Raw genomic sequence first — 14,917 nt, forward strand, 5'->3', positions numbered from 1 at the left:
ACTATATATGAAAAGTCCATTCATTCTATCACCTTCAGTGCTCATAAACACTTGTAATTTGTTTTGTTTTAAAGGCCTTTAAGCTTAAAACACCATTAAATAATTAAGGAAAAGTGTAGGACACATCACATGCAGCTTTATTTCAAAGCTCTTAACCTGTTCATGCTGTATTTTAAAGAAATGGAAGATAATGTTTATTAAAATGTTTTTTTATATCATTAACAGACCTCAGAATCTGACCCTTACGGTCAACTATAATTTAATTTTGTGAATTAAAGGGGCAAATTAACAACAGACAGGAAAATATATATACACAAAATTACTACATTAAAAACACATTAATTTAAATATACTCAATAATAATATAAAGTTTCTCAGTCAAATACATTCAGTACATTCAAAACTTCAGCTAAGAAGAAAGAGAAAACCCTACAGAAAGGCTGCACAATTTAATACCACCCTTTTCCACTCCCTACATGTACCTAGAACTATGAGAGAACTGGCAAACAAGCATTTTTTATATTTCCCCAAAACGTTCCCACACTTACGTCCTCATTGGGTTGGGTGGCAGCACAGCAGGCAGGCCCTTACCTGGAGTATCTCGATGATTTTCAGCTTGGTGTCCATGACCATGACGTCCTCACAGTCCGGGTGTGTGACGGGTTTGCCCTGGCGAAGAGTGGGCTGGGAGTCGGGCATACTGATGGGCAGGATGGGGCCCCTGCTCAGCACCATCTGAGACATCATCTCTCCCACGCCGTGGATCGTCCTGATCACATTGTTACCTGCACCAAAGACAACATGTAAAGAGTGCAGAGGAGGTTCACAACCATAAAAAAAAACAGCCCTCACCTCTGCAGTGCTCAAGGCCCCTACCACACAATAGCCCAATGTTCCAAAGGGGAGACTTTCAAAACCAAATTAAACTTTTCAGCATTGAACAATGATTAAAGAACAGAAGGCATTTTAAAAAAATAGGGGGAAGATTAATCGCAACACACTGAAAAACTGCCTTTCCGTGTAGCACTTTAAAGCTTTCTTCCTCATGACTGGACATATCCATATACTCATTCTAAAACAAGACAGACATTAACAGTATAGTACAGTACTACAAAATCTGGTTTGTTAGAGTTCATTTTAATAGGATATAGATCCAGGCTAAATAATGTATGTGCACTAAGAAAAAATATTAAACTTTTAAAATGAATATATCTGTTGCTTACTGAGTCTGTCACAAAGTGAGACAAGTTGTTTAGCTTCACCATTCTGTGACCGTAACTTGATTTACATTTCCAACCAAGGGATGGATACGGTATGGACACTTTTGATAAGCAAAGTTCAGCTGAATTACATCAAGTAAGGCATAATTGGTTCCCATAAAATTCAATTAATATGTTTTCTTATTCCAATATGTTGTTATATTAATTTGAATCACCACCCAGACCTGAGCACAGACTGCAGGACAAGACTTTTCCCGCAAAGTTGAAATCACTTCAGTATGTCCGTGTTGGTGTTTTGTTCACAGTCACTGGCACACTTCCAATTAAAACGGTATAAGTGTTTTTCTTTTTGGTTTCGTTCGGTACCACGGTACTTGTTCTTCCGATGTAAAAAATTAGCCATATTGTGAGTAAGAAGCTTGACCAGCAACGTATGCAAACATATTGCATCTTTATTATTATTGATCGCAAGCTAATCGTGGAATTGGTCAAAGGCATGCTGCTCCATCTGCACAAATTGATTGTTGTAAAATCTAAAATCTGATGTACAGACTTCTCATTTACATCATAATATCCTGCCTGCCCACTTTTGTTTTTGTTACAATGTTACACTGAACCCACGGACGAGCCTTTTGTTCAGCAAAAGCAAAAACACAGAAATTCACATTTCTGTGCAAAATTCTCAGTTCCGTCAGTCCTGCTTACCTCCCTCAGGACATTTGCTCAGTTTTGGCATGACCGATACAGGGTGCAGAATGATATCCAAAATCGCAAGCAATGTCCTGGTCAGTCTTAGAAGCTCACTAAAGCTGTAGAAGCCAAAGTAGACGAGGTTACGAGCCAAATGCACCACCTGGAAGGAAAAATAAGTAAATGTTAAAAATGCCTTTTATGAGATCAATGCATGCAGTGAAAAAGCATTTTGAAGGTGAAGTTGTGCTGCTGAATGTCCCTATCAACTCTCTGGATGTAACCGAAGTGTACAGACTCACCTCAAAAGTGAGTTCGTTTTTCTCTTTGTTACCAAATGGAAAAGGCTGGCTGACAACATCTTTCAAGTAATCGTCAACAAAATCCATTGTCTGGGCAAACTTTTTCTTCATGTCATCTCTGGAGGCATCTATGAACAGCTCGTATCTAGAGAACAAAATCAATAATACAGCAACATTAAATCAGATGCAGACAACCTGTGGTTCCTCATTAGTTTATTCATTTGTAAGCAAACGCTTTCATGCTTCAGCATACCAATTAAAAAGAATGGGGTTATCAGCAGCACTGGGTCTCTTACTTATCAAATGGAAACAGCTCAAGGTAGAACAAGTGTCAAGAGGATTTCACAAGACAGGAAAGAAACCAAATACTTGCTTTGCATTACAAATACACATTTATAACAAATGTAGCCATTTCACCACAAGTTAGACTGACTACATGACACCCATCTTCATTTACTTCAAAAGCTCCAGAAAGCCCCATGCAGTTACATGTGAAACTCCTGTTTATTTGAATGCTTAATTTATATTGAAATCCCATCAAGTTCTACCAATGAGCCTTTGCTGCCTCGTTCAAAAAAAGTCCTCAGCATGAACAGATCTAGACCAAGATCCTGCAGGTTCCTTCAGGTGTAAATACTTTTTCTATAAAAATGAATCTCATTTCACCTATTATGCATTTTTACACAATGCTTTCACTAGTTATGCTTGATTTTTAAAAGAATCACATATATTTATTAATGGGAAAACCTTAGTAAAATAGGTCATCTACATGTATGTATGTATGAATGTATGTAGGAAAGCTGCATTTGAAGTGTAGTAAGAAAAGGGTTCAGCTTAAAAATATACTGTGTAAAGAAAGAAACAAGTTAAACTGCTGCATAAGAGCAGCGAATTAAGTCAATTGTTTTAGTTCATCTCTATTCGGTGCGTCTGTTCCCAGTTGTTTCAGTAGTGTCTGGATGTGTACAAAAATTCGAAGCATTCAACAAAGAATGTAACCATCATCAGAATAAATGTAAATATGTTACACATTATACACATGTTCAGTGGACGTGGACACGTGGACACTGAGCAGGGAGAGGAGAGGGGGAAGAGCACTCACTAGTGCTGCAATGGTTATTCAAAGTATTCGAATAATCGAGAAATAAAATTAGTCGACTGTAAAAAGGAATTGTCGATTAAGTTCCTCTGCAGGAAACAAACCTAAAAGCAAAAGTTCTGTCATCTGGGACTACTTTAAAAGGCCAATCAACAACAACAGTATCTTGTTTACTATGTAAGAAAGAGCTGGCTTTTCATAATAGTACGTCTTCAATGTTGGAGCTCTTAAAACGGAAACGTCTTCAGTGGACGTAATTCGGAGGAAGATCTCACTTGGTAAGTTTTACTTTTATATTTATCAATTACTTTTGCATCAATTTGAACTAGAAATATAATTTACTATGTACCTTCATGTTGTTGTATTATACAGACGTTTTACAGCACAGAAACATATGTGAAACTGTTAAGGGGTTAGGGTTCATAAAGCAAATGGCAGCGCTATTTCCTGCCTTTCTCAAAGTGACCATGTTTTTTTTGTTTGTTTTTTTGCCAAGAATAGCTATTGCTATCTTTATCTTTTATTTGTGTTTGTGTTAGCTTATCATCCAGGTGTTCTCTCATTTTGTGCTTAACAAAACCAGGACATCTGAACGATTTGTCTGACAATTATCTGAAAATAATCACTTAAAATGCAGGACTGATGATCACCCTAAGTGTAACAGTTAGCAAAACGTGAACAGACATTTAAGAAAAATAATGTGTTTTTTGTTTTCATGGTAAACAATAGATAAACCTGTGTACTGTATTGTCAAATGTATTTATATTATTAGAGCTAATGTTTCAGATCCATCAGAACTGTGACTAAAGATTGAACGACAAAAACACCACACCTCCGCTTTTTAATACAAGAGACTTTTTATAATGTTACTCAGACACTTGGTTTGTAACCTTTGAGTGATTGCGCTCTCCTGCATCAGTCTGTCTTCTACAAAATCTTTGCCTGCATCTTGTGTTACTGACTGAGAGCTGGGCTTCCTGTTATTATGGCTCTGCATTTTGGGAGCTGGAGTCTTTTGGGACATCAATGTAGTTCCCTGTGTGCACAGCTTTTCCCAGCACCTTACCCCGTTAGAATACAATGATGCAGAATACAAACAATTTGTTTACAATTATTATTATTAATGCACTGCCTGTAAACTAAATAACATTATATAATTGATTTATTCAATATTTTGTAATTTGAATTATATTAATTGGTTTCTCGCTTCATATTTTTTATGTAGTATCTAGGCACAATGCTGCATGTATATAATATACACACAGTCTGTATTTTGTAACATCATGTAAAGGTTTTAATTATGGCATTAATAAGGGATGGCTATGATAAGTATAAAATTATTAAAAGCTTCAATAATGCTGTATATTGATTATTCAATTAATTGAAAAAATACATAGATAGAACATTAAACAATTTTAATAGTTAAAAGTTGCAGCACTAGCACTCACTGTTGGATGGTAATCTCAGTGGGGATTTCAGTCCACAGCCTGGCATAGCGCACTGGCACCACTGCCTCCTGGGGGTCTCTGTCGACATGCATGTGGAGCATCAGGCGGCAGAAGGAAGCACGCAGGTTGTAGGGCAGACTGTCATCAAACATGCAGCGCAGGATCAGGTCCACCGACAGCTGACTAGAAACCTGGTTGATCGCCAGGTACTGCCGGTCCAGACACATCTTGGCAAACAGGTTCAGCTGGTACCTGAGACGATAGACCGGGTTCTGAATGGTATGGTTTGTAACACTTTTTCAAAAATTAAAACCCTTCAAACGATTCCTTCTAAGGTAGTGGCCAGACCCATTGCCCGTTGTTCTATGGGTGTACGGACGTTTACACAAGAGCACGGGCAAGCATGTTGTCTCACACATACCTGTAGTACTTGAGGATGTCTTCGGCCACTTTATTGTTTTGCTTAGCGTCCTGGGCCAGATGTCTGATGGACTTTCCGTGTGGTTCCTTATCGATGTCTATCCAGTAGACCCACACCTCCTCTTCATCCACTTCGTCTTGCAACAGGTTCAAGTTTTCTGGGAGGCTGTCGTTGTGAGGAATCAGCCTCAAAGAAAGAAACATGGAGATTACTCTGTTACTCTACGCAAAGTTCACTGTGATTAATCATTCATGATTCTTTACTGTGTATTGTCATTATTGTGTAAAATAGATATGTATATATAGATTTGAATTTCACATTTAGACCAGGTAAACTTGGTACATGGGGGCAAGCTTCACTCACACACAGTTCATCACTCGCCTAAATGTATTTTTGTAAATCAGCTTCTATAACAGGATGAAGAAAGCATGGAGGGTTGGAGGGTTAAAGCAGTTAGCACCATTATACCAGTTAATGCAGCCAGCCTCATTCTGGTCTTAATTGCCATGCACCTCTGATCTTTGAGTTTCATAAATAATTCAAAGTAACACACAAGCAGTCCATTTGGCAATTCATTTTAATTTCTTTGGAAACCTGGAATGCTATTTTGTTTTATGGCTCCATTTTCTTAGTTTATATGGAAACCCCAAAAGATTTTAAATTACTGACAACCCTTGTGTGGTTCACGTCAGGTACCTTCCATAAACTGGTTCAAACAAGCCAATTAACAGGTGTCTGCGACCTCCAGGGTGCACCGTAACTATAGTGTGTCTTTTTACTTGGCCTGTGGGTACCAACCAAGATGTAATGTAGATGTTCTGCTCGAGCATTCAAGCATTCATTGTCATTTTCTATGGTGTTAGTACCAACTATCAATGTATAATGGTGTCTTTGGTTCTTTATTAAATCATAGCATACAAGTGTAAATGAAATGTGCTTTCAATACAGTGTAGGTGGTTCTGCTCTTGCTTCACCCCGACTCTGCTGAATAGACTGTGGTGATTGAGATGCATGTGTGTGGGGGCTTCAGTCACTGTAATCTCATTCAGCAGACGAGGCAACTTTTTTTAAGTAAGACTTATGCTCCACCACCCTCATTATCCACTACAAATGCTCAAATCATGGTTATTTGAGGTTTCTACTTCTCACATAATAAGAAAACAAAACAGCAGAATTCATGTAAAAAGATCATCTTGACAAATCAAATAAATTTTATGACGATAAAGAACATCTTTCGTCTGGCGTACACCATAAAGCGCGTACATTAAACTCTCAATTCTCTTCATCAGTTCTAATGAATGTTAAATGATAGCATCTGTGAAATGCACATCATTTTTATAATAACAAAAACAAAAAGGAATAATAAGCCTATTCTGATAACATGATACAAGGATATAATAGAAGAGGATGCTGCAGACTGGAAACATTTTTTAAATCTGAATAAATTCCTATCTCTAACATGATAGTAAACATTTCTAGGACCACTTTTCCAGGAAACTCTTAGTTGGGAGTCAGGGCTAAATTCTGTTTATGCTTTGCAAATCTTACAGCTACAATGAATACTATTTTACAGTCCTAGGTCACTCCTGACATTCTATGTAATCCCACATGGATAAGATTTCTCCAGTTCATTTACTTTTAGAAAGATCTACAGGGCAGCTACACAGATTCAGTCCAAACACATAATCATGGTCTGAATCTGAAATCTTAAAATCAGTTTAAATAAGCAGACTTACTTTGTCTGAATGAGGATGTCAGCATTCGATGGATTCAGCATAAATTTACAGATGAGCTCCTGAGTCACTGGGATTGCAGTTGTATTGGACACACAGAGGTCTGACAAATAGTCCAGAAATCTGTTGTAAAGTGACAAAGGGAAATGGCATCCATATGAATGATTAAAAAAATACACTATGTTAAAAAAAGGATTCCTTGTGGGTCTGCATGTTTCAGATATAAACTTAAAAGGTCAAATCTGACCATTTGTTGGATATAAAAACCTAATTGATGTCAAATCCTCAGCAATACAACAACATTGACATCACAAAATGCACAAAAAGCCAGCTGATGTCATGAGGTCTTAACTAATTTGTCCATTCTTCTCAAGCTATAAGGTCCCTACAGAAACAAGTGATCATTTTAGTCTGGATGTGGAAATGGTGCACCATGATTCAAATGGGTGGTATGGTATCAGATGGTATCACATTATTTTATTGCCATTTTCTCCAGATCGGTAGGGTTAAGTTAATAAACAAGAACAAGTATCCGAAAGTTGATGTTTTTAATTTAATTAAAAATGCCTTTTTCATGTGACCTATAAGCACACAAGTTCAACTGGATCAGAGCTCCTAACCTGGGCTCCCTGTTTTTACGCAACAAATTCACAAAGGTCTCGATCTCATTGGCAGTGATGTGCTTTTCCAGGAGTTTCCTGTTGTTGTGAAGGAGGGCCGTGATGGTGTCTTCTGCCAGGATTTCATAGCCAATCTGGGACTGCATAATTGAGAATTTCTTTGCAATATACTCCTGCATACATCAGAGACAGAATAAACAAGAAAACATACTTGTTATGTATCTTAATTTTAGATTTACATTGGAAATAGTACTGCATGAAAATGAAAGGACTCTAAATACTTGGAAACAACTTCACAATGAAGCCTGGGTCTCATGCCTACAATTATCAATAGTAACAAAGGCCCAATTGTGGTTGCTGGCTTTTGGCATTAAGTGACCACTTTGTCTGAAAATAAATAGGTTTAATGTTTTAATAAACTGGCAGAACAGCAGGAATATTATTTGAATGTTTTAGTACAGCGTGTAAAATTATTGTAGTAGCAGGATGACTTGACTTATTGCCAGAACGTTACTATCTTCCTCACTAAAGACCCATCTCCTCCATTTTGTAACGGAAGCGAATTGGGGTGACTGTGTCTTCACACTTACCTGGTTCTTTCGATAATCCTGCTGGGAATGCCTTAAGATCCTGTAGCACAGACACAGCATGTACTTAAATGGAGCATATCGCTGGTCCCCTAATTCTTTAAGCTTTAGCATTGGCCCCTCGCCTTTATCTATAAAAGGGGCTTTGAGAATACCAAAGATCTGGAAAGCATAAACATGACAGCAGTTACCCAAAAATATAAGAAAAAAGAAGGAGCAGAAGAAGTAATAACAGCAGCTGAAGTATTAAGAAATTGGGCAATAAAGGGTAAGTGTTGTTTTGTATGAAAGCACCTGTTTTAACGCACACCGTCACCCAAACCAAGAAAATAAATATTACTTAAAACCAAGGGTTTAAAAAATCTAGAATTTGTATTTAATGTCACAGTAACAGCTTTTCCTCAGTAAAAAAACTGAAGTCACTCATTCAGTTATTAAGATGTCTCCTTTCATACAGTTTTCCAAAATAAGGAGAATAACTATGGAAATATTAACAAATTTATGGAAGAAAACAACATGCATGTTACAAGAAGAGTAGTGCCAATAACTGAGGCAGTATAACACTACATTTTTCAGAAGTTGCTCTGTAACTGTGAAGAATTATGTATAATAACTGGATTGTTTTTAAAATCAAAAACAAGCTAAATATGCATATGTATATAGTCCTTAGGTACATGGTTTCATAATTAATTACTTGAAAGAAAATAAATGTATAAAATCAGTTAATAAATAAACACACATCTGCATACATAAAGAAATGAACTAAAAACATTGAGGTTTAAAAAAAAAAGTGATCACTGACTTGTGCCAAAATATTTTGCTCTCTCATGAGCTTCTGTCTCTCCCGGTTTGGCTTGGTCACAACCACAGTAAGCACCTCCTGCCCATTGTTTGGTACCTCAGTCACAAAGAATATGAGATCTTCCAGAAGTTTTGTGACAAACCTAAAGAGAAGGCAAAGCAAGGTGATTTTCTCGTCACTTATTACTACAAATATGTGACTCATGACATGTATATGATAATGCCCTTGTGTTAAACACAATCATGCATTTAAAAAGTTAAAAAAAAAAAAAAAAACTTGCTTAAAAGTTGTATTCCGAGCACATATTGTAAATCATAGGAGTAAAATTACTTATTTAGTAGGGGAAAATTATTTCAGGCGAGTTTTGAACCTAGGTCTCCAGAAATTAGAAGTTACAGTGCTAGGCCCTCCTGAGCAAACCTTTCTAATATATGGATGTCATAAAATTCACCTAAGTGTTTCTGCAGATTCAGCTTTCGAGGATCCCTGCTGACAAAAAGGTAGTGAATAAAATATCCACCTTTTTACTTTTACTATGCAACTGAATGAGAAAGAAATGCTTTGTAAAAGTACAGTCAAAGCTCAGTTCTAGAACAAACTCGAGGAGCGGACAAGTAACCGATATCTACAGAGGGTAGGGATTTCATTACCTCCTCTCATTCTGCGCAATGTTTCCACTCTGTAGTTTCTGTACAGTGGATTCTAGGACCTTGTTGGCATCATTCGCAAAGTCCAGATCTCGGACTTCTGACAAAGGCACTGAGACAATGGCAAAGGCTTCTTTGTCTTCTTTTGTTGGGCAAGTCCCGATCTAGAAGACAGAGATTTCATTATCATAATGAGCACAGTGGTAAGGAAATTGAAATCCATTAGCCCAAAAAAGGGCTACAAAAAGGGGAATAATGTGGCAAACCTTTATACATAATACAAAATAAAATACATCTAAGAATTGCATTTAGGGAAGTCATAATTTTGACAAAATAAAATGGGTTTTTACTGAAGTTCAAGGATTAAAGACTTTGAATAAGTTTATCAAACATTTAAGTGGTCTCAGACTTTATCCCCACTCATCATGAAATGCATGAAATCATAATTTATTTCTTAGCACACACCCTTAACGAGGGCAACTTACAGTTTACACAAGAAACATTTTAAAGAATTACAGAAGTACAGTAATACAATCAATAAAAACATTTTTTATACATTTATTTATAGAACCTTTATTTAACTAGAAAATTCAACAAGGTGCCCTTTTTCCACAGAAAGCGTAGTGGGTATAGCCGGAAAGCATATTTAACACTAAGGTAATGAATTCTAACCTAAGGGAAAAAACACCAGGGCAAAGCTATGGTACACTGCCTTGCAAAAGTATTCACCCCCCTTGGCATTTTTCCTATTTTGTTGTCTTACAACCTGGAATTAACCTGGATTTTTTGAGCATTCGTATCATTTGATTTACGCAACATGCCTACCACTTTGAAGATGCAAAATATTTTTTATTGTGAAACAAATAAGAAATAAGACAAAAAAACTGAAAACTTGAGCGTGCATAACTGTTCTCCCCCCCAAAGTCAATACTTTGTAGAGCCACCTTTTGCAACAATTACAACTGCAAGTCTCTTGGGCTCTATCTATAAGCTTGGCACACCTAGCCACTGGGATTTTTGCCCATTCTTCAAGGCAAAACTGCTCCAGCTCCTTCAAGTTGGATGGGTTCTGCAGGTGTACAGCAATCTAAGTCATACCACAGATTCTCAATTGGATTGAGACCAGTTTCCCAGTCCCTGCCAATGAAAAAACATCCCCACAGCATGATGCTGCCACCACCATGCTTCACTGTGGGGATGGTGTTCTCGGGGTGATGAGAGGTGTTGGGTTTGTGCCAGACAAAGCGTTTTCCTTGATAGCCAAAAAGCTCAATTTTAGTCTCATCTGACCAGAGTACCTTCTTCCATGTTTGGGGAGTCTCCCACATGCCTTTTACGAACAGCAAACGTGTTTGCTTATTTTTTTCTTTAAGCAAAGGCTTTTTTCTGGCCACTCTTCAGGTGTATATAGACTGAGATCATGTGACAGGTCATGTGACAATTAGATTGTACACAGGTGAACCTTAACTAATTATGTGACTTCTGAAGGTAATTGGTTGCACCAGATCTTATTTAGGGGCTTCATACCAAAGGGGGTGAATACATATGCACACACCACTTTTACATTTTTTTATTTATTTCATTTCACTTCACCAATTTGCACTATTTTGTGTATGTCCATTACATGAAATCCAAAAAAAAAACATTTAAATTACAGGTTGTAATGCAACAAAATAGGAAAAATGCAAGGCACTGTACATCTCACCTTCAGCATAACAGGTCTCTCTTCTTTTGTATCTATGGGGATGTTTGTGCTGGTCACCCATGTGTTTGTGCAAAGATGTCGCAGTCTTACATAAGAGTTCCTGAAACAGAACCAGAAACATGGACACATTATTATCTTGGCATAATGGTGAACACATAACTGCATACAAACCTAAATTCAAATCTCCCCAAAGCTACAGGCTGGTCAAAAAGTCCTTTTGGACTTTTGCATACAGCTGCATTTACATTGTTCTACTTACAGTACATACTGGAAATGGTCTCCACTATTTCTATCATTCACGGTAAGGAGGTAAATACACTATACAATCACACTGTACCATTTACCCAATAATTACTTTATGGTCACATACTTTTGGACACATTGTATTTAAATAAATACATACATACATGAATAAAATACATTCCAAAAAACAATAATTACAATATGTTTTCTCAGTTTTGCCTACAGATGTTTAGAAAAGTTTGATTATGATCGGTCTTTAACATCAGGGAAGGTTGAATTTAACTAAAGGTGGTCTACTCCACTCTATCTACTTTTAATTAAACTTCAATGCAGTAATTGACTTCTGTTTAACTGCAGTCTGCCTCACTACACTATTGGTAATCAGGGGCTCATATTAATTTAATTACAGACAATGACACGAGTTACTTGGAGTCACTTGACTGCATTTGCCCTTTTTTAATCGTGTACCTCGGCACCAGACAGTCAGCCCTCTGCAGTGTAGTGGCGTCGAGTTCAAACAGGGAGGCAATGTCATTTCCGTGGGGCACAGAGACCAGCATGTAGGCAACCTTCTCGGCTGCCTGGGGCTTCTTTTTAGAGGACACCGCGTCACCTTCGCCCTAAATGGGGGGTTTACAATAAGAGTCATCACTTCGTTGTAGTAGCCTGTGGGCAGCAGGCCTGCACACAATCAATGTGCCCCAAGAGAGGGCCCTGCAGGGCCGCGCTGAGCCAACGATTGCAAGAAAGCGGTGGTTCTAGAACCTGCTCTAGAATCTGGTCTCTTAATGCTAGTAAGAGAAGAATGTAGGTCCAGAATCAATCATTTTATATTTAGCATAGTGCTCTACTCAAGTTGCCAGAGCGCTTGGCACATTTAGACAAAACGGAAGCAAAATGTAGACCCACCTGGCAATCACAAAACATAATCAATGCTTGGTGGCCAATTTTTGCAAATCCGAACTGCTATCCAATGTTAATGTTGAGTATTGGATTTCTAATTTGTGTTGGATAGACCGCTCCAAGTTTTGTTTAATCTAGGGATTTGTCTCAACTTTAATATATTTATATATATTTAATTAAATCTGTGTAACCATTACCTTGTTTTGAACAATCTGTAGAAAACCTGTGCTGGAGGTATGTCATTGCTTAAAGCGCTGCATTAATTGAGAAACTGCTTCAAAATTATATAAACCATTTACAGCAAACAGGACAGGAAAAGGTAATAAAGCTTGTACACATGTTTTCATGGTATTGCTTTCTCTAATGCCAGCTAGAGAAACTTATTCACTTCCATAATGAATTTGAACTTCAGCCCAGCCACTTATGAGACCTGCCTTTGAGAATCAACCTGCCATTTCAAATAACTCTGCTTCTCTGGAGAGACTGGTTAAAGTCCCCCAAAAGGCAAAGAAATTACATCAGAGCGACACGTGTAAGCAAGATGTAATCTACTTTGACATGTATAAAGAAACGTAGCAAGAGACAGAGAGCAAGAGAGAGAGATAGAGATAGAAAAGTAGGTGTTAAGAAAACTGAACGAATTAGATTTGTAGTATTGCATGAACTTGAAATGGGTACTAACAGGCATAGAGATGAACACCTTTCTTCCCTACAAACAACACTGTTCCAACGCTCCTTTCCAGTAAAAGAAGGTGCTTTTGATTGCATACCAAAGCCCGACATAAAGAATATGGCTTTCCTGAGCAGCCAGTTTTTTTGTTTGGTTTTTTTGCAGTCAAATGCAGCATTACTAGTATAGCTGTCACAGTTTAGTGCAAAACTGCAAACACACAGTAATGGGTTAAATAATCATTCTGCAGCCACTGGAAGTCACAACATGCAGCAGATGTTTTTCCCTTTCCTTTTTCTCCTGCTCTAACACCTTTCCTGCCGCTTGTGAGTCATCCACATCGCAGTGCAGACATCACGTCCCACTTTCGCTTGGAGATGTAGACATTATGTAAGGAGCAGTGTCTGTATTTTCACAGTAGTTGCAGACCTGGGCACTGCAGTAGAATATTAATTGTGGGTTTACATTTATTTTTTTATTTTAGGTTTCTTTACGCTGTGTCTTTGCAGAAGAAATACGCTGGTGTCCAAGTGTGGTTGCACTTGCATAACCCTCATCATTGTGTAGGAAGTAGGGCTGTAAACAAGGAAACTGTCTGAAACTGGAAGACTCTGGTTCAACTGTTTGAGAAATTATCTGCTTTGCCAACGTATTTCATTAGGCACAAAAACTATATACGAACGATAGCAATATGCTCTCCTTAAGATGTCACATTCATTTGTAAAATGTATTTGTAAAATAATAGCCTCTAATGTCAGGATAAACGGAAGCAATTTGATTCAACTGTAGTATTTGTTTCTCTTTCAGATTCAAAAGCTGTTAAACAATATTCTTTCCAAAAGCCTGAATGTCCTACAACATGTACTAGAGAGATCTTGAGGAATTTCAAACTATCCCATTGGATGAAGTTTGGGAATGTGTCATATACCCACGGCTAGCATAACTTCTCATTAATCATTTAAAATTCACATTTTCTGTTCCAGTTGTGGACTTTTTAAAATGTTGCATCTATATTACTGGGGTGAGTTAATTTGCCCCTAGACCATAATTTCCCAACCACTGTGCTGTGGAATATTGGTGTGTCAAAGAATTTTGGAAAGGTCAAATGTGTTACACACACAAACAACCAATCAAATCAATCACAGATACTTCTCATTTATTTTTACTTAAACATCAAAATCTTAATTTCATATTGGGATCAAAATCTAATATTCTGAGTCTTTATTCTGAACTGTGACACATTGCAGTGCCAAACAGAGAGACATCACACTATAAACCATTGTATGACATCAGAAGGTTACCTCCTACATTTTAAGGCCAACACACAGCCCGAAGCCCAAACCTAGACAACACCCAAATTTCAAACTAGGTTCAAACAAATCTACACCCAATTGAATGAAGTCACACAAGCCTATGTTTACTTTGGGCTCTAACCCTATCTCTAGCTCAGGCTAAAAAGTAACCTTAATTTCCTCACTTAATTCTGGTGCCAAATGTAGTTACAATAATAAAAACAATGCATTTAAATGCATTCATAAACTCAACAGATCTATGAAAAATGATCTTGTTTGGGGTGTGCCACAACATTTTGGAATGAGAAAAATAAAATATAAAATGTATTAGCAGAATAACACAACAACATATAATGCCCCCGTTAAATGTGTGGGCCAGGCAGGAGAGGCCAATGCACAAAATTGTCAGTTAATAAATAGGTGTGTCTAAGGCCTGAAAATGTAGGGTAACCTTGATCTAGACGACATTCTCATGCTTACACTGCTCTCCCTGAATTTCGCTCCAACCCCCAGCTTAAATTTCTACACTTTGCTC

At 37.5% G+C, this 14,917-nt stretch overlaps 1 protein-coding gene across 3 annotated transcripts in view; it reads right to left on the reverse strand.

Annotated features, from left to right (window-relative positions):
- itpr2 (inositol 1,4,5-trisphosphate receptor, type 2) overlaps positions 1-14,917 on the reverse strand; it is a 136,462-nt gene that overhangs the window by 97,863 nt on the left and 23,682 nt on the right. For all 3 annotated transcript variants that reach the window (XM_066705381.1, XM_066705382.1, XM_066705379.1), the window contains exons 11-22: positions 11,986-12,137; positions 11,275-11,374; positions 9,573-9,733; positions 8,923-9,064; positions 8,124-8,282; positions 7,534-7,706; positions 6,917-7,036; positions 5,181-5,366; positions 4,760-5,011; positions 2,213-2,357; positions 1,926-2,073; positions 592-785 (exon numbers count right to left, since the gene is read on the reverse strand). In XM_066705381.1, the coding sequence (XP_066561478.1) occupies positions 592-785; positions 1,926-2,073; positions 2,213-2,357; positions 4,760-5,011; positions 5,181-5,366; positions 6,917-7,036; positions 7,534-7,706; positions 8,124-8,282; positions 8,923-9,064; positions 9,573-9,733; positions 11,275-11,374; positions 11,986-12,137 (1,932 nt within the window). The remainder of the gene's footprint in view (positions 1-591; positions 786-1,925; positions 2,074-2,212; positions 2,358-4,759; positions 5,012-5,180; positions 5,367-6,916; positions 7,037-7,533; positions 7,707-8,123; positions 8,283-8,922; positions 9,065-9,572; positions 9,734-11,274; positions 11,375-11,985; positions 12,138-14,917) is intronic.

The sequence above is a fragment of the Amia ocellicauda genome, chromosome 5 (assembly GCF_036373705.1).
Source record: "Amia ocellicauda isolate fAmiCal2 chromosome 5, fAmiCal2.hap1, whole genome shotgun sequence".
Lineage (NCBI taxonomy): Eukaryota > Metazoa > Chordata > Actinopteri > Amiiformes > Amiidae > Amia > Amia ocellicauda.